Genomic DNA, 19100 nt, shown 5'->3' on the forward strand with positions numbered 1-19100 from the left:
TTAGCATTTTTGGTATTTGAGTCATCCAAAAGTGATTGAAAGTAATCCAGTTAAAGTAACCCTACCCAACCCTGCTTAGTATGCGATAAAGGCCGTACTATACACACATTTTCGCACAGGATGTCATATTAAAATCCAGTATTTTTTCGTTAATGATTCCTACAAATTCATGCGAAACCTATAAACAGGCCAGTAATTATTTGCTAATTAGCCATTGTTTCGTCACTCATTATATGGTATCAATACGAACTCAATGATGACTAATGAAGTGCAACTATTGTTTGTAAAAGGTAATTTTTTGAGCCTTTTTCTCGAAAACCACTTACCCGTAATGCCGTTTTCGCACAAGGTTAACAATTTGTTTTAATGAAGCCTTTCGCAAAAGAATGCGAATGAAGGTAGGGGGTAAAAGGAAAGAAGAAAAAAAGAGAAAAATGAGAAAAGAAAAACGGAGGAAGAAATAAAGAATAAAAGCAAGAAATAGGAGGGGGGAAAAGAAACGGAAAAGGAACAAAAAAAGAAAATATAAAAATGAAAAGAAAACCAAAACTAAAAAAAACAAACAGAAAAAGGGGGAAAGAAAACTAAATTAAAAACGAAAAAGAAAAAAAACAAGGAGAAAGAAAAAGAAGAAAAAGAAAAAGGGGAAAAAAAGGACAACAAATGAGAGAAAAAGTAAAACAGAAGGAAAGATCAGAAAAAAGGGGGAAAAGAAAGTAAGAAGACAAAAATAGAAAGGGATTAAAGAAAACAAGGGGGAAAACAAGAAAGAAAAAAGGAAGTAGAAAAGAGGAAAATAAAAAAAGACAGATTCGTTGCTTTTTAAGGTAGCAAGACGGCCGACAAAACGTCAGCTCCACAGGTGAGCCTTATCTTTCGGATTGTATTTTATTATTCAAATCAATACTGATTTATTTTGAATAAAATTACTTGTTTTAAACTCTGTCCCTTTAAATTGAGATCAAGGAGATTTTCCATCAGCAACGGAAGCGCTAGCGAGGAAACGCTGAGCGCTAATCACCGTATTCTAAAACAAAAAACAAAAAAACGTCAGGGTTAACAGCGCCCTCCTGTGGTTTTACGTGGTATGCTGGCCCGCTCCTACCTGCATAAGCATCGCCACAGTCATGGGCCCCACCCCTCCCGGGACAGGTGTGATGAATCCGGCTCTCTGATTGGCTGACTCAAAGTGCACGTCACCAACCACGCGTTTGCCGCTCGGCTTGCTCGCGTCTAGAAAAGAAAAAAAGGATAAAAACGGTAAAAAAAATATGTCCATTTGTTCATTAATTTGACAAAAAAATAATCCAAAAGTGTAAAATAATTGAGGCGAGTTTAGGTTCGGATCTGGGGTGCGCAACCTACGGCCCGCCAAACAAAAATGGTCCAAATATAATGAAAATTATACGACAAAATACTACAAAACTAAATATCAAATTTAGTGTCATACATAAATATGATTTTGTCTTCATCCTTATTACAAAAAATTCTATAGATATACTACAAAAATACTACTACAGTAATACTATGACACAAAAATACTATTACAGAAATATTACAAAAATACAACAACAGTAATACTATAATACAAAAGTACTGCTACATAAATAACGTGACAGAAATACTACAAAAATACTACTACAGTAATACTATGACACAAAAATACTATTACAGAAATATTAAAACAGAAATATTACAAAATTACAACTACAGTAATACTTCTACAGAAATACTAGAAAAATACCACTACATTAACACTATAATACAAAAGTACTGCTACATAAATAATGTGACAGAAATACTACAAAAATACAACTGTAGTAATACCCCTAAAATACAACAGATATACTATTATGTTATATATATTTCTTTCGTAGTACTTTTGGATTAAGGTATTGCTTTAGTAATATATTTTGTAGTATTTCTGTCATGCTGATTCTGTAGGAATATTTTGTAGTATTACTATAGTATTAATGTAGTGGTATTTGTGTTAACATTTTGTAGTATTTCTGTGGAAGTATTTTTGATATTTCCATAGTATTATTTTTGTTGTATTTTTAAAGAATTTCTATAGTAGTATATTTGTAGTATTTCCTTAATATTTCAGTAGTACAGTAATTTTTTAGTAGTATACGTGTAGTATTCCTTTAGTATTTTTGTAATTTATTCATAAATACAACTTACTTCATGTACTAATATATTTTTTTAATGGACATGTTTATAATTGCTCGAATATTTTAGCTTTTTATTAAAATAAATACTGCTTTTGTTTTTTAAATGAAGTTGTTCTACCACTATGAGGCACTATATCACGGGTAGTCAACATACGGCTCTCGTGAGTACATCTGGCTCGAAGATAAAACCATGAAAGTGCCAATATTTTCTATATAACTCAATTTTAGTACATGCAAAACCAAAGTAACGCTATGGTTGATTGGTTTGGTCCACAATACATAGTACACAGCTACGGAATCCTGTCGATGAAAGCTCATTAAACAACATTTGTTGACTGTTGAGACACTTTATGATGAAAACCCACAGAACAAACTGTAAACACCCCAAATCACCAACCAAGCACCCGGAGCAATTGACTCCCCTCTCTCTCTTGCCCATCAAACATCACCCAGTGAAAGAAAATGGGCTGAAGAATTAGCTTTTGTCTGGAGAGCGGGTTTCACGGTTTTATATATGGTGTAGCTCTTTCAGAAAATATATATTTTTTTAAAGAAAGTGCCGTCACAACTTAACAAAACGCCCTCGATTTAGTCACATGACCCCCCAAAAAAACCTCACCTGCCACGTGATTGATCCCGCAGTCGATGAGCACGCAGCCCTCTTTCAACCAATCGCCTTGCACCATCTCTGCTCGCCCCGCCCCCACCACTACGATGTCCGCCCTGCCTACCTGGAGACAAAAACCTTGATCATTTTCTTCCAGATAGAAAAAAAAATGAGGTCAGTAAAGGCTCCTTGTACGGAGGAATACACCTGCCATATGTGTATAAATACAAATAAATGCATACAACACATAGATAAATCATGTAATAACTGTATACAGTATATATTTCTTATGTTCATTGTCGTTTTTTTGTCGTGTATTCTTTAATGTATTTTGTATTTCCCTGTCATTTTTTTTTTGTTCTATTCCCCCCTTTCTTCAAGTCATTTTGTGCACAATTTTACATAATATTTGGTCGTGTATGGATTAAAGAAGCGAAAACAACCTGAAGAGCCGTTTAGGACTTGAAAGAGCCGGTTCCTTGAAGTGAGCCGAGCCGAAGAAGCCGGTTCTCAAAAAACTCTACTGACTTTACTCCACTTCGTTACTTCAACCTGCATAACACTAAATTTTGGGGAGCCATAGATCTCTGTTGGGACCCATAGATTTTGGAGCATGCAAGAGGTAAAATGAACACTGTGTAACGTTATTTTGTTGTTGAGTTATTGTTTTTGTTCGTTTTTTTTAATTTTGATGTTCGAATAAAGTTTTCATCCCTTCATCCATTAACGTTTGGGACCCGAAAAGAGCCGGTTCTTTTCAGTGAGCCGAGCCGAAGAAGCCGGTTCTCGAAAAACTCTACTGACTTTACTCAACTTTGTTCTACTTCGACCTTTACATCAAAATATCGCATTTAGAACACAGTGTCAGGGGAACCCTTGTATTTTGACCTTCATGCACTGTAACTTTGACTTAATTGGCTTCTTAATTAGCAATTTCGAGCCCTGATTTTTGTGAGCCGGCTAGATTTTCCTGTGCGCGGAAAAGCTCTGGGTAGTTCGCAATTGCGCACACACGCAGCTTAGAGGGAACATTGGTGGCGTATATCCTCACCTGTTTGGGAATATCCTGCGTCTTTGAGTGACAGGTAGTGACAGTGGCGTGATTCCACAAAAGCAAATCGTGCATGGGCGCGCCCACAATTTTACTGCGACCGATCACGACGGCGTGTTTGCCAGCCACGCTTACGCCTGCAAACGCAAAAACAGAAGAAAAAGTGATTTTGACCAAATATTCCATTCGTTTTCTTTAGAGAGGCATGTGCAAACTACGGCCCGCCAGTCAAAATATAATGACAGTATATATACTAATAAGAAAATGTGATTGGAGCTAACTTTGTCCCTTTGTGTGTGTACAACAAAAATACTATAACTGAAATACTACAAAAATACTACAAATGACTACAAAACTAAATATCTAATTTAGTTCTGAAAAACAGGGACCTAATATATATTTTTTGCTTTCATTCCCACAAGAAATAAATATAATAGAAATGCTAAAAAATATCACGCTAAAAAATAATACTACTACAGAAATATTACAACAGAAGTACAACTACAGTAATGTTGCACAAATACCGTATTTTCCGCACTATAGGGCGCACCGGGTTATAGGGCGCACCCCCAAAAAAACTGGTTTTCGGTCCTATATTTGACATATATAAGACGCACCGGATTATAAGGCCCTACAATGGGAACGTGGACAAAACAGTCAGATGGTTCAGTCCAACTTCTTACCCCCTTAACATTCCCAAAGCTTGCAAAGAAGCAAATACGTGTCGAGAACACGTGCGGATGCGGTGTCCGTACGATGTCACTCAAATGCATCATTTCAAATATCATTCGGAAGGTTAAAGTCTTGGGATTCAAGAAATGCCAACCATTCCTTAGTTTCTATTTTCTTTTTCGCTCGCAACTTTACTGTGCATATGACAATAAACACTTGGAATTGAGTTGAATTTAAAAACAGACACTCCATTACATCCATTATCTGCACCGCTTATCACAGAAACATCGAGTTCAGTCTGAAACAAGATACAGGGAAAATATATAGGCAGAGTAGCTCACCAAAGTCGTTGTGTTCAATAATAATATGCAACCATGGTCCTCTTATATCCGTGAGTGTAGTAAATCCAGGAGAGTAAAATATTTACAAATACAGTACAGAATAGTAAAATACTGTTTTCTCTATGCCGTCAACCCAACTTGCTATTCACATTCATCTTTTTCGGCCAATTGCAGTCTTTGTTTTGCCCCTTTAGCCTATGCCAGCCTGTAAATGATAAAAATGATCCGCCCCCTTTACCTCCGAATAACTTTGGCCAATAGTGATCGATTCAAATGATGATTGACACATTGGTTAGCCAATGAAACGCCGGTAAATAAATCCCAGCATACTGTACCCCGCGGACTACTTGGCGTTCGGGGTAAAATCTAGTCGGCGGCTGCTGCATTAGTTGCAAGACTTTGCGACTTAATATTGATCCAAATATAAGGCGCACTGTATTATAAGGCGCATGGTCAGCTTTTGAAAAAAATAAAGGCTTTTAGGTGCGCCTTATAGTGCGAAAATACGGTACTAAAGAAATACAACAAAAATACTAGTATTGAATAACTTTAAATATACTGTAAATTCCGGACTATTAGATTTTGTAAGGTTTATTGTTCTATATTCTTTAGCAATTATCTATTATCCGTTATCGGTCAAATCATAATACGCTACAAAGCCAAGGAGGAGGCCGAGTCAAGGTCCTAGCCACAGAGCCAAGCAGCGATCAGTGCGAATGCACCGTTCCCGGAAGTACTGCAATACCGGGCTGATGCGTGGAGTGGACAGAGCAAGCTCTTATTGACTACGGCGTTTATTTGTTTAACAGGTTTACCGTGCTTATTATAAGTACGGTATGTTTTTTTAACAGACACTTTATCCGTAATGCGAGCGTCTTGTTAGTAGCGTTTTGCTACTCTTCACAGGCACGGTTTGGGATGAAAGTTATAATATTATTATTAAAGCTTCGAAAACTCTCCAAGTGTACCGTCTTTCTTTGTAAATATGTGTAACCATGTATAATATGTATTTGCAACTGTATATTTTTGTCATGTATTTATTTGTATTTTTTTTGGACACTTATTCTGATAAGTCTTGCACTGACCAATTAAAAAGAAGGGGCGTAACAGACGCGGGGGATGACGGGAAGTGGGGACCGGTAAAGGTGAGTGTTTGTGGACACGGCAGTCAAAGGTGGATATATATTTTTCCCACCCTTACCTTTGGAAACATACACTTTTTCCTTGGATTACTTTTAACGGGACCCAGACTCTGCAGGTCTGCATCAAATTTTAACTACCGGTATCATTTTCCGTTCATTTTGCCGGCTGTGGTTTTAAACTGTGTACTTTATGTGCAGTTAAAATCGCGGGACTCAAAGTAGAGTAAGGGTTAATTATGTGATTATGTTACATGTTTTAATGTGGGCGCAGGCGGCTTATATACAGGTGCGGCTTGTGTAAGTACAAAAGCGGTTATCCTCTTAAAATGTGGTGGGTGCGGCTTATAATCAGGTGCGCTCCATAATCCGGATTTTACGGTACTTCTTTATAAATACTACAAAAATACCAGTACAGTAATACTATAACATTAATATTCACAATTAATGGATCCTGGGTCGTCGGGGCACCATTTCCTGTTGTGTGTCTTGGGCAAGTACAGCCTAGCGGCGCCCATCCCTCTCCAGGCTGTTTTTTTGGGTAGGGGTTCGCTTCCCAACGCGAAACAGATCGTAATGATTTCCATGGATTTCAGTAACAGGAGAAGCCTCCTGATCTGTCTCAGATTCAGCACCTTCATCATCTGGTCACTGTTGTTTTTCATTGTAAAATGAGTTTGACACCCCTGAACTAGAGTAAAAATACACAACTGAATATCCAATTCAGTGGCTAAAACAGGGACCTAATATCACATTTTGCTGTAATTGTGAAACCTTCAAAACCAATTCGATGAAACTAGTCTATTTATAAATGAATATAAAGAAATATATCAAGTAAACGTCTACATGTTTATTTAAAAAAAAAAACGTATACAGTGGAACCTCGGTTTTCGAACGCCTCTCAGTTCGAACAAATCGGAGTCCGACCAAAAATTTGGAGAAATTCGAGTTCGAACGCCGGTAATGCATGAGTGTGTACACTAGGGTGCGATGCTGAGCGGCGTACGGGTGTTTTAGCCCCTTATTATGCCTCCGAAGAAAGTCAGTGCAAGCAGCAAAGTTGCTACAGGTGAAAAAAGAAAAGTAGTGCGTACAACTATTGCATTTAAGAAAGAAATAATAGCACCACCGTCCATCTGCGCCTTCTGCTGACCACCACAAAGGTAAGAAATCCTATTCATGATGATTTTCTTTATCCTTTTTATTTTTTATTTTTACACGTTCATGTTAGCGTAATCTTTCGTACGGAAGATTACGATAACGGGAACGTACGATTAGCCTGGGTTAGCTTTAAGTTTACGTTAAACATTCAGTAATCATTCAGGGTGTTGGAACGGAGCCCAACATTCAGTGTGTTGGAACGGAGCCCCCTTTCCAATGAACCGCTTACCACTTGTTGTGGAGACCCGGGTGCTAAATGACTTGTAAACGACCTGATTGTTTTATTTTTACACGTTTATGTTAGCGTCATCTTTCGTACGGAAGATAACGATAACGTACGATTAGCCTGGGTTAGCTTCATGTTTACGTTAAACATTCAAGGTAAACATTCAGGGTGTCGGAACGGATTAAAACGATTTACATTATTTTCAATGGGAAAACTGATTTCGGTGATCGAACAAATCGGTTTTCGAACGGGGTTCTGGAACGGATTATGGTCGAGAACCCAGGTTCCAATGTAATAGGTTTCCAGGATTGTCCCCACGGCCACATTTTTAACCCCTATGAAATCTCTTTGATTGGCAGTTTAGTTTGTCTTTTACCCGTCTGCCTGATGAGTTCCATGCATCCGTTGGGTGTGCAGGGGATGAAGCAGTTCTTCAAGTCACCGCGGGATAACTTCCCGGCATTGATGCAACTAAGGCTGCACGCACAAAAATCAAAGAGTCACAACCACGATCATCTCTTTAATTCATTATTTTGCACCGAATGCATAATTGCACAAACCCTTACGATACCAAACTGTATGTAACATCCGACATTTCTTGTGTAAATATTGTGTCAATTGTAACTATAACCTTATCCTTCTTGTTTTATAACCTTATCTTCTCTGTTCCTTTATCTTCTTGGCTTTTTTACCTCACTGTGAATGTGTGAAACTGGAGTGTCATGCCCAATTTCGTTGTCACAATATGTTAATACATTTTGTAACAATGACAATAAAGGTATATTCTATTCTATTCTATTCTATCATCGTTACCTGTTGGTTTCAGTGTTGGGACTTACACGTTACACAGGAACACAATTGCTATTTTGAGTAACTGAAACCAGTTATTTTTTTCTAACATTTTATAACACTGTTGACATGTGAGATCTTTAGAGCGAGCAAAAAGTGGAGCAAAAATGTCAATCATTACTCCGGGTTCGGGCCGGGCTTCTCTCTCGCTGATTTTTTTTTTTAAAATTACCCAACCATTATTGTTGTTAGCTCATTTTTCTTGTCGGCTTTATGCGAGTACCTTATATACAATTTGGAAGTAGATAGTTACCTCCAGAGCAAAGCGCTAGTTTTTGGTGTCGGTATTATAAGGGTTAATCGAACTACTTTTTAAATGAAGTACAGACGCAGCCCTACTTACGAACGAATCGTCCTTCTCAAAGTTTCTCTTTTTCCTCACGCTGAGGTTTTAAGTTGTTCCTTGCCCGCATGTTGGTTTTAGATCAGGTCATTGTAATCCTGTGCAGTCCTTTGAGACATTTTTGTGATTAAGGGTGTCACAAATAAATGTGACTTGACTTGACTTTGTGGCAGGTCGGCTAAATTCCGTCCCATTTTTCTAGGGCTGCGTTGCGCTCAGATCTGAAACAAAGAAGAATAACTAAGTGCATTGGCTGGCTAATCAAAAAAGTCAGCGAGAGAGAAGCATCTCAGGTTTGCTTTGGGCTTGGTCCCTTAAATCAAGTTAATTTGTTGGGCTCGGGCTGGTTCGGGCTTCAATAACCGCGAACCGGGTCGGGCTGGATTTTTTTAGGCCCGATCTTACTGCTACTACATGGCGTGTTATTGTGTTATTCTGCTACTTATGGTGATCATGAAGTAGTATAGCGCCCGCTGATTGCTGAGTACTTCTGTATTACTCATGTTGTAACACACAAACCTCAATCCCTAGCAATATTCTCTGAAAATTGGGCATGCTATTTACATTTACCTAAAAATACTTTTAAATAAAGTTATGGCAGTGCTGTCTCAGGCACGGTACCAGAACCCTGTATTCCTCCTCAAGAAGACAAGAGAAAGAAATAAGAGAAAGAGAGGGAGAGAGAAGTAGAGAAGGAATGACAAAGAAAGAGAGAAAGGGAGAAAGAGAGAAAAAAGCGAGAGAGAGAGAGAGGGAGATAAAGCATGAAAAACAAGAGATAAAAAGAGAAATAGTGAGAGAGGGGAAAAAAGAGGAATAGAGCAAAAGAGAGAAGGAGAGAAAGGAAAAGGAAAGTAAGAGAGAAGGAGAATGGAAGAGAGAGAAAGTGAGAAAAAGGAAAAAAGGAAGCGAGCAAAAGAAGGTAAAAAAACAGAAAAAGACCAAGAGGAACAAAGAAAGAGGAAAAAAGGGACAGAGAGAGTGAAAGAGTGAGAGAAAAAGGGAGGAAGAGAGAGAGAGAGAGAAAAAGAGAAAGAAAGAAATATAAGTACAGCATTTGTTCGAGGCACCTGGCTTTGGCAACATCAAGTTGACATTTTTCAACCTGCAGCTTGTTTTTCTCTTGCGCTTCTCTGAGTGTTGTCTCGCGGGCCGGATTCAATCCCTTAGCGGGCCTGATCTGGCCCGCGGGCCGCCTGTTCCCAATAAAATGTTCGTATCTATCGTTTTCGGTAATTCGAGTGTTCGTAAGCAGGGGAGCGTCTGTAGCTCGTAACTGTAACTAACCTTTATCTTCTTTGTTTTCCTTTATTCTCACTGTTAAATGTGAACCTGGAGTGCCACGTCCAATTTTGTTGTCACACTATGTTCAACCCATTTTGTAACAATGTCAATAAAGGTATATTCTATTCTTCTATTCTAATGACTATTTTTCAGAAACACTGATTGGTTTTGCGCCAATCCTTACCCGTCCACGTCTTTGAGCGGCGAAACGGCGTTGGTTACCATCTCCACGTCTATGTAGTTGACAGAATCCAGAGGAAGTTGCACGATGAGGCCGTGCACCGACACATTCTCGTTGACGGAGGCGATGGCCCGAAGAACCTGCGACAAAATTAATGTTCATTTTAGCTCTGAAAAGTGATGGGTCCCGGGCAGTGTTCCCTAAGCTGCGCGCATGCGCATTTGCGCACTGCTCGCATATTGCACAATATAGCAGCATCTAGTGGTCAAATGATACACACTGTCCCTTTAATTACTTTTTTTTCGTTTTCATTACACAAAACAGCGATAGCTAGTGGTCAAGTAATACACACTGTCGCTTTAAGGACTTGTTTTCATTTGCACAACACAATATAGCAGCATCTATTCTCAGCGCACAAGAAAATCTAGTGGGCGCACAAAAATCAGGGCTCAAAATTACTAATTAAGAAGCGAATTAAGTCAAAGTTACAGTGCATGAAGGGAAAAATACTTGGGTTCCCCTGACGTTGTGTCCTAAATGCGGTATTTTGAAGTCGAGTCGAAGGAGAACGAAGTTGATTAAAGTTAGTAGAGTTTGTTGGGGAACCGGCTTCTTCGGCTCGGCTCACTAAAAGGAACCGGCTCTTTCGGGTCCTAAACGCTCTTCGGGTTGTTTTTGCTTCTTTAATCCCAACATGACCAAATAGAAAAAAGAAAAAAAAGTAACAGCTCGGAAAAAATAAACACAATGAGATTTTTTTAAAGGGATTAAAAAAAAAAAAAAAACAGGGAAAAAGAAGAAAAAGTATGTGTTGCATTCAAATAATTTTCAATGATACCAAGTCAATCTTGTTGCCAACATTGGACTTCCACTAAAGATGTGATTAAGTACAGTTCTGTATCTTACAACCGACTCAATAAGCCCCCAAAAATGTTAACATTATGCGACAAAATATATCAGGAAATAAAAATAAATGGATATCTTGTGAAAGAATTGGAAAAACAAATGACATCTGTAGGCCGTACAACCTTTGCAATAGTACATGAGTCAATTCATTCAAAAGAGAAAAATAATTTTGCATTGCCGGAAACTCAGCAAAATGTCAAGTTTTGGACATGTTTGATAATTATCTTGCCACACTTGGGATTATGGTTGCTCACTGTTGTTTCAAGCGCTGCTCACCAACTTGGTGTGAACGCTCAGAACCCTGGAAAATGACAGGGAACATTGGTCCCGGGGACTCGCATGCTCAAAAATCTATGAGTCCCAACAGAGATCTATGGGTCCCCAAAATTTTGTGTGCTCCATGCCCTTACAAACTGTCGTATTTTCCCTTACAAAATACAAAATAATCTTACACCATATTTTATTTCAAACGTGTTTATTTATGTAGTTTAACATGTTATATTGTACATGTGTTTCCTTATATCATATATATTGTTAATGAACATTTTGTTGTGAGACACTGAGTTGCTCGACATGAATGAGCTTTATTATAAAAAAAGTTCAAAAATGAAGTCGCTTGGACGTTCACTGTAGAAGGAAAAAATACATGCTAATATAATTAAGTAGAATAATACATTTTCTTATTCGAATTATGAATTCATTTTCTGCATTCAATTATTGTTGGTAATATACTGATTCAAGGGATCACCACCAACCTGTCTTTTTTTCATTTTCTCCTTTTATACTTCCTTTTTTTTCTTAACTCTTTTATACAACATAATAATTCATAATATAATGCATCAAAGCAAGTGAGCCGTTTGAGAGTAAGCTCTCTTTAATGAGTTTAGCCGAAAAAGCCAGTTCTCTAAAAAGAAACGGACTTTCACTACACAACTCGAACAAAACAACAATGGCGGCTCTGCCTGACGAAAAGTTTGGAGTGCGGTAAATCTTTGTTAAAAAATGATGATGACAATTTGGTGTCAAAAAAGTTGCGTTCCGGGGACGCACGTTGATTTGAGACTATGCGTCCCCAGCAAAAATAATGCATCTAGGACGCAGGCAAACCAGAACACTGCACAATTATTTCACAATTAATAATTTCACATTAACTTCACATATCAGTTTGTTTGAAAATAATAGCTAAAAATTAAATTTCGCCTGCACAAGCAAAACAAAAAATGGATCTTGTGTAAATATCATGTAAATTATAACTATAGCCTTATCCCCCTTGTTTTATAACATTATCTTCTCTGTGCCTTTATCTTCTTGGCTCATACCTCACTGTGAATGTGTGAAACTGGAGTGTCCTGCCCAATTTCGTTGTCGCAATATGTTAACCCATTTTGTAACAATGACAATAAAGGTATACAGTGGGACCTCGCTACTTCGCGGTTCAACGTTCGCGGATTTAGAGCTTTGCGGTCTGTAATGGTAAGAAAATAAAACAATAAAAAATTTTAAGGGGGCGTCGCTACTTTGCAGATTTTCACTTTTGGCGGGAATCCCCCTCGGCCGACGACCCTAGCACAGCGCGCCGTTCTCGTTTCCCGGTGTTGTGCCCAAATCCGACTCCCGTATAGAATCCCCCCGCGTGAAAGCGTATTCTGCTGCGCTTCCAACAAAAGCGATCGGATTCTATATAATGCGTTTGTTAACGCGGATGAAAAAGTCACCAACGTCACATCTCCCGCTCGGGCCGCGATGGCTCTACATGGCCCTCGAAAAAAATGTTTTTTTTTTTTTTTTTGGGAAGGTGCGCCGCTACTTCGCGGATTTTCACTTATCGCGGTTGGTTTTGGTCCCCATTAACCGCGATAACCGAGGTCCTACTGTATTCTATTCTATTCTATTCTATAAGAAAGCTAGAGTCAGTTTGGAGGGGGAAGTGGTGTGACTAATTTTCAAAATAAAAGCAATAACGGAAAGTATTCTCAGTCTTCTGCTTTTCCATGTAACTATATTAGATATATTTAAGGTTAATACAATATCTACGACTATGTTTTAATAATGGTGTGATTAAAAAAGAAATGTATTTATGTATTTCTAATAAAACCATTATATAACCCGTTTCAAATCGATGGTTTTGAAAGGAACCAATTTGTTTTTTTATTCAACTAGTCATTCATTTGTTAAAATATATACATCATTTAAATATAGACACAAAATATTTGAAATACAAAGTCCACAAAGAGCTTTTGATACTTCACAAAGATTGTAGCTCGAGATATTTGCATTTATTTTAAATATTTAGAGCCTCGTTTGGAGGAAGCTCATATCATTGTCAGAGAAAAAGTCGTGAGAGAGGGGGAAAAGAGAGGGAGAGGAAGAAAGAGATCCAAAGAGAAATAGAAAGACAGAAGGAGAGAAAAGAGAAAAGAAAGTGCGAAGGGTAGGAAGAGAGAAAGAGAAAAGAGAGAAAAGGAAAAAAGGAAGTTAGAGCAAAAGAGGTTAAAAGACACAGAGAGACAAAAAGAGACACAGAGAGAAACAGAGAGAGACAAAGAGAGAGAATGAGAGAGAGAGAAAAATACATACAAGTACAGTGTCTTTGTTCGAGGCACCTGGCTTTGGCAACATCAAGTGGACATATTTCAACCTGCAGCTTGTTTTTCTCTTGCGCTTCTCTGAGTGTTGTCTCGCGGGCCGGATTAAATCCCTTAGCAAGCCTGATCTGGCCCGCGGGCCGCCTGTTTGACACCTGTGCTCTAAGGGCTTGTTTTCGTTGGGACGACACAATATAGCAGCATCTAGTGGTCAAATCACACACACTGCCCCTTTAAGTCTAACATATCCCTGTTTCACATCAACCTCAGCTATTTTTAAGGAATTTTAACAATACAGTATATCTTCTTATTTTTATATTTCCCACCTCGTCCTGTGTCGCTGTGTTGGGCAACCTCACATGCGCCGCTTCGATGCCCACCTGATAAAAAAGAGAAAAGAGTGACAAAATCCATAACTTAATTCAAGATTTTTGGGCTGTATTTATTTTGTGTTCTTTGTCATTTATTTTGTCATGCACTTTGTCTGCTATTTTGTCACAACCAAATAACCAGATTGGTCGAAGACTACTACAAAAAATTATTTGAAAAGATGCATCCATCCACTATCTGCACCTCTTATTCTCAGTAGGGTCACGGTGGTGCTGGAGCCCATCTCAGCCATCTCCGGGCAGTGGACACCCTGAACTGGTTGCCAGCCAGTTGCAAGGCACACAGAGACAACCATTCACTCGCTCATTCACACCTAGGGACAATTCTGGACCGGCCAATCAACATGACATGCATGTACGGGGAGAACATGCAAACTCCACACAGGGAGGCTGTGGTAGCTAGACTTGAACTCTGAACCTCTGCACCGTGGGGCTCCATCCATTCATTACCTGCACCGCTTATCCTCAGTAGGGTCGCGGGGGTGCTGGAGCCCATCCCAGCTATCTCCGGGCAGTGGGCAGGGGACACCCTCAACTGGTTGCCAGCCAGTCGCAGGGCACACAGGGACAGACAACTCATTCGCTCATTCACACCTAGGGACAATTTGGACCAGCCATTCATCCATCCATTACCTACACGGCTTATCCTCAGTAGGGTCGCGGGGGTGCTGGAGCCCATCCCAGCTATCTCCGGGCAGTGGGCAGGGGACACCCTCAACTGGTTGCCGGCCAATCGCAGGGCACACAGGGACAGACAACTCACTCGCTCAGTCACACCTAGGGACAATTTGGACCGGCCAATTCACCTGACATGAATGTTTTTGGAATGTGGGAGGTAACCGGAGTGCCCGGAGGAAACCCACGCAAGCACGGGGAGAACATGCAAACTCCTCACAGGAAGGCTGGTAGCTGGATTTGAGCCCATGACCTCAGAACTGTGCTACGCACGCGCTAACCACTGCGCTGCCGTGCCGTCCTTGTCACAACTCAACGACTAAAATAGATAAATATATAAACCGGCTAAGCTTTGAACCTATTGGTTGATTGGTGTAGTAGAAGATTTGTCAACCAATCGTATGCGACTGGGCCGCCTCCTCATTTAAATAAAACGTTGTTGTGAGAAAGTATGACATAAATGCTCGTTATTCATTTTTTAATGCATTATCATTAATTTTGCCATTAATCTTTTCATCAATATATATTTGTGGTTTATATTGTCGTGTTATTATAGTGTTCTTTCTCATTAATTCAGTACTTTGTTTAGTCGTGTATTTTGTCAATACTATGGTAAATGTTTTGATCGTGTACTCCATAATTGATCTGTAATCCTTGCACTAATACACATTTCATAGTGCCCTGTTTAGGTGTACCATGCACCTGTTCTCTTGTGCACAACCCGTAGGGGGGCAATGAAGCAATACAAACTAATGCCAGCTGCCGTTAATCAGGAGGGAAGAAGAATTGCAATGTCAAAGAGACCACCTGAGGCAAGTATGGGGGTATTTTTAAGCAAACTTGTTAAGAAACATGGCAACAACTTCAAGTATTTACTAGCACTTGAAGCACCCATACAAACCCTGGGCATAGTAGTCCAATCATTTATGACCGATCAAATGCATACATGTATTAATTAATTTCATATAATCATATATTTGGGTATTATGTGATTTATTCGTGTGTTCATTTATATATATGGCATTTTTTGTCAGTATTTATTTAAACATTTATTATAACTTAAGCCAGGATTGGCTCTCCATAGCCTACTAGCATGGTTGGGTAGGGTTACTTTAACTGGATTACTTTCAATTACTCCAATACCAAATATGCTAATAAAAGACAAAAGAAACTAAATATGAATAAAATGACTCCATTTTGTGCAGGCTCGGAGAGTAACGGAATACGTGGAACGGCAAAAATGATGTTTGAATTGATTTTCATTTTGTTTCTGTCGCATTTTATGTTTGTTTGGCCGGAGATCAAAACCAGGAGAGAAAGCTTACCATGTGTTGTGAGTCATCATTTTATTCATATTTAGTTTCTTTTGTCTTTTATAAGCATATATGGTATTGGAGTAATCCAAAAGTAATTGAAAGTAATCAAGTTCAAGTAACATCCTACATGCCCTCATTTCTTGTGTAAATATTGTGTAAATTATAACCTTCATCTTCTTTGTTCCTTTATATTGTGTAAATTATAACCTTATCTTCCTTATTCCTTCATCTTCTTTGTTTTCTTTTATCCTCACTGTTAAATGTGAAACTGGAGTGTCACGTCCAATTTCGTTGTCACAATATGTTCAACCCATTTTGTAACAATGACAATAAAGGTATATTCTATTCTATTCGATTCTCAGGGTTGGGTAGGGTTACTTGAACTGGATTACTTTCAATGACTTTTGGATGACTCCAATACCAAATATGCTAAAAAAAGACAAAATAAACTAAATAGGAATAAAATGATGACTCACAAGACGTGGTAAGCTTTCTCTCCTGGCTTTGATCTCCGGCAAAACGAACATAAAATGCGACAGCAACAAAATGAAAAAATCCAAACATCATTTTTGCCGTTCCATGTATTCAGTTACTCCCCAAGGCTGCACAAAATTGAGTCATTTGATTCATATTTAGTTTATTTTGTCTTTTATGAGCATATTTGGTATTGGAGTAATCCAAAAGAAATTGAAAGTAATCCAGTTAAAGTAACCCTACCTAACCCTTCCTTACTAGCAAACGTACCTCAGCTGCAGCTTTCATCTTACTACTGATGTACAAATTGGAATCTTCTCGGTCCCCCACCTGGAAGCATGCAAACATACATGACATCACATGATGTCACAAGTCACATGATCATATGCGAGCTTGAGAGCCACCTGCAAAACCAGCAAACCCGGGACCATATTAGACTTCTTCATCTCCAACACTTCCTTCTTCAGGCGCTCCCTCACCAGCCTGGTGCATACATTGAACTTCTCAAAAACAGAGACAAAGTTGAGACGTGCGGAGGACTTACTTGGAAGTTTGGTTTCCAGAGATGATGGTTGCTATGGAGCGTCTTCCTCCATAGCAACAAGGCCGGGTCAGGTGGCGTAACAGGGTCAACATGACTTACAGGGGTAAGAAAACATACATGACACTCGATGTATACAATGTTCCCTGTAATTTTCCACGGGTCTGAGAGTTCACACAAAGACGGTGCGCAACGCTTGAAACAACAGTGAGCAACAGTAATCCCAAGTGTGGCAACTAAATCATTATCAAACGTGTCCAAAACTTGACATCACGTTACATTTTGCTGAGTTTCTGGCAATGCAAAATTATTTTTCACTTTTGAATGAATTGACTCATGTACGATTGCCTACAAACGTCATTTGTTTTTACAATTCTTTCACAAGATTTTCATTTCTTTTATTCCTGGTATCTTTTTTCGCATAATACTAACATTTTTGGGGGCTTATTTAGTCAGTTGCACGATACACAACTGTATTTAATTACATTTTTGAGTGGAAGTACAATGTTGGCAACAAGATTCACTTGATATAATTGGAAATTATTTGAATGCAACACAAACTTTTTCCTCTTTTTCCGTGTTTTTTTTCTCCTTTTTTAAAAATTCTTTTTTAAAAAAATCTCATTGTGTTTATTCTTTCCTAGCTGGTACTTTTTTTTCTTGCTTTTTTGTTCTTTTTTCCCCAATTTATTTGCTTCTTTATTTTCTTCTGGCTTTTTTTCACTTTTTCTCTCCTTTTGTTTCGTTTTTTCTTAGCTTTTCACTATTTTTTCATTTTGGTATTTTTTTCTTTTTTGTTCTATTTCCCCCCTTCCTTTAAGTCATTTTGTGCACAATTTTACATAATATTCGGTCGTGTAGGGATTAAAGAAGCAAAAACAACCTGAAGAGTCGTTTGGGACCCGAAAGTGCCGGTTCTTTTTAGTGAGCCGAGCCGAAGAAGCCGGTTCTCGCAAAACTCTACTGACTTTACTCAACTTCGTTCAACTTCTACCTTGACTTCAAAATACCGCATTTAGAACACACATCAGGGGAACCCGTGTATTTTTACCTTCATGCACAATAAGTTTGACTTAATTCACTTTTTAATTAGCAATTTCGAGCCCTGATATTTGTGAGCTGGCTCGATTTTCTTGTGCGCGGAAAAGCTCTGGGTAGTGCGCAATTGCGCACACACGCAGCTTAGAGGGAACGTTGCACTGTTATCTCTGCAATCGTTTTGTACTCCTTTTTTCCAGTCAATTTGTTTTCTCGAGGGATTGACAGACCCTCTACTGCAGGGGTCGGGAATCTTTTGACTCAAAAAGCTATGAAAGCCCATGTGACAAACGAAACGGTGCGCAACACCATCAGAGGGCACATTGAACTCTTGGTAACTGTGCACGGACGAAAACCTTAGTGGTATGATCACCTTGCAAGATAATCAGGACTGACCAAGATAATTCTCCAAATATCCCATCCAAAATTTGTCTCCCTCCCGTAGTTACTTAAGATTGTTAAGGCTCATTTTGGTCATAAATAAGGCTTCAAAACAAAGTGCAAGCAGAGTTCTTTTGTAAAAATGTCACAAAATACTAAAAACGAGAAGGATGTGTTTAGAGGAGTGCGCTCTGTGTGCAGAAATCCGCCCACCCAATCGAATTGCTCAGGGGGCTTGGCTGATGTTTTCAGGTTTTTACAGTTTGTTCCGTGGGTCTGCATCATACAGTGGCTCAACAGTCAACATACACTGTTTAATAAGCTTTCATAAACAGGATTACACCCACTGTGACTGTAAGCTGCAGTTGAAATTCTGCCCTTGAAATTATGGACCGAGCCAGAGTTTTTTTTGATTCGCTTTGGTTTCGAAAGCTACACATATTATATTATTTCCGAGCCAGATGTAGTCAAGTAAAGCCATACCTGACCCACAACCCATATGTTCCCAACCCCTGATCTACTGGTAGCAGTGAAAAGGTGCACTTCATTTGGACAGTTTTCAATGCACTGAATAGTTTCTACCAAATTGCTCGATTCCAATCGCTAGCGAACGATCAATTATCAATCAAAAATTACGCAAAGACTGAGAAGAAACGTGGCAACTTACCTTAGGGACCACCGCGGCACCACTGTGTAATCATTGACCAGTCGGTGAGAGTGTATGTGTACAAAAGGGCAGGGGTAGAATTGAATCAAGAGTGAGTTGA

At 38.9% G+C, this 19100-nt stretch overlaps 1 protein-coding gene across 2 annotated transcripts; it reads right to left on the bottom strand.

Annotated features, from left to right (window-relative positions):
* Positions 1 to 869: 869 nt before the first annotated feature.
* Positions 870 to 19092, bottom strand: LOC148346374 (C-1-tetrahydrofolate synthase, cytoplasmic-like). 2 transcript variants are annotated; one of them, XM_088325593.1, is made up of 11 exons: positions 19001 to 19092; positions 16918 to 17011; positions 16778 to 16856; positions 16644 to 16703; positions 13846 to 13899; positions 10032 to 10168; positions 7748 to 7848; positions 3833 to 3969; positions 2794 to 2905; positions 1106 to 1233; positions 870 to 1027 (listed from the first exon to the last, which is right to left on the bottom strand). In XM_088325593.1, the coding sequence occupies exons 2-11, from the start codon at positions 17007 to 17009 to the stop codon at positions 962 to 964; spliced, it is 966 nt and encodes a 321-aa protein (XP_088181719.1). In that variant the 5' UTR covers positions 17010 to 17011; positions 19001 to 19092; the 3' UTR covers positions 870 to 961. The 2 variants fall into 2 exon arrangements, with proteins under 2 accessions (XP_088181719.1, XP_088181718.1); XM_088325592.1 differs by lacking the exon at positions 19001 to 19092 and having other exon boundaries at positions 16918 to 18974.
* Between the last annotated feature and the right edge of the window lie 8 nt (positions 19093 to 19100).

Source organism: Urocampus carinirostris, chromosome 20 (assembly GCF_059441175.1).
Source record: "Urocampus carinirostris isolate Australia breed hairy pipefish chromosome 20, RoL_Ucar_1.0, whole genome shotgun sequence".
Taxonomy (NCBI): Eukaryota; Metazoa; Chordata; class Actinopteri; order Syngnathiformes; family Syngnathidae; genus Urocampus; species Urocampus carinirostris.

Excerpts from the sequence above, each read along its gene's own strand:
- LOC148346374 (XM_088325593.1), bottom strand. The coding sequence starts at position 17,009 with ATGTTGACCCTGTTACGCCACCTGACCCGGCCTTGTTGCTATGGAGGA. Across the intron at positions 16,704-16,777 it reads CGGGTTTGCTGGTTTTGCAG|GTGGGGGACCGAGAAGATTC; the intron begins GTGGCTCTCAAG and ends GCATGCTTCCAG. Across the intron at positions 10,169-13,845 it reads ACACAGCGACACAGGACGAG|GTTCTTCGGGCCATCGCCTC; the intron begins GTGGGAAATATA and ends ATTTTGTCGCAG.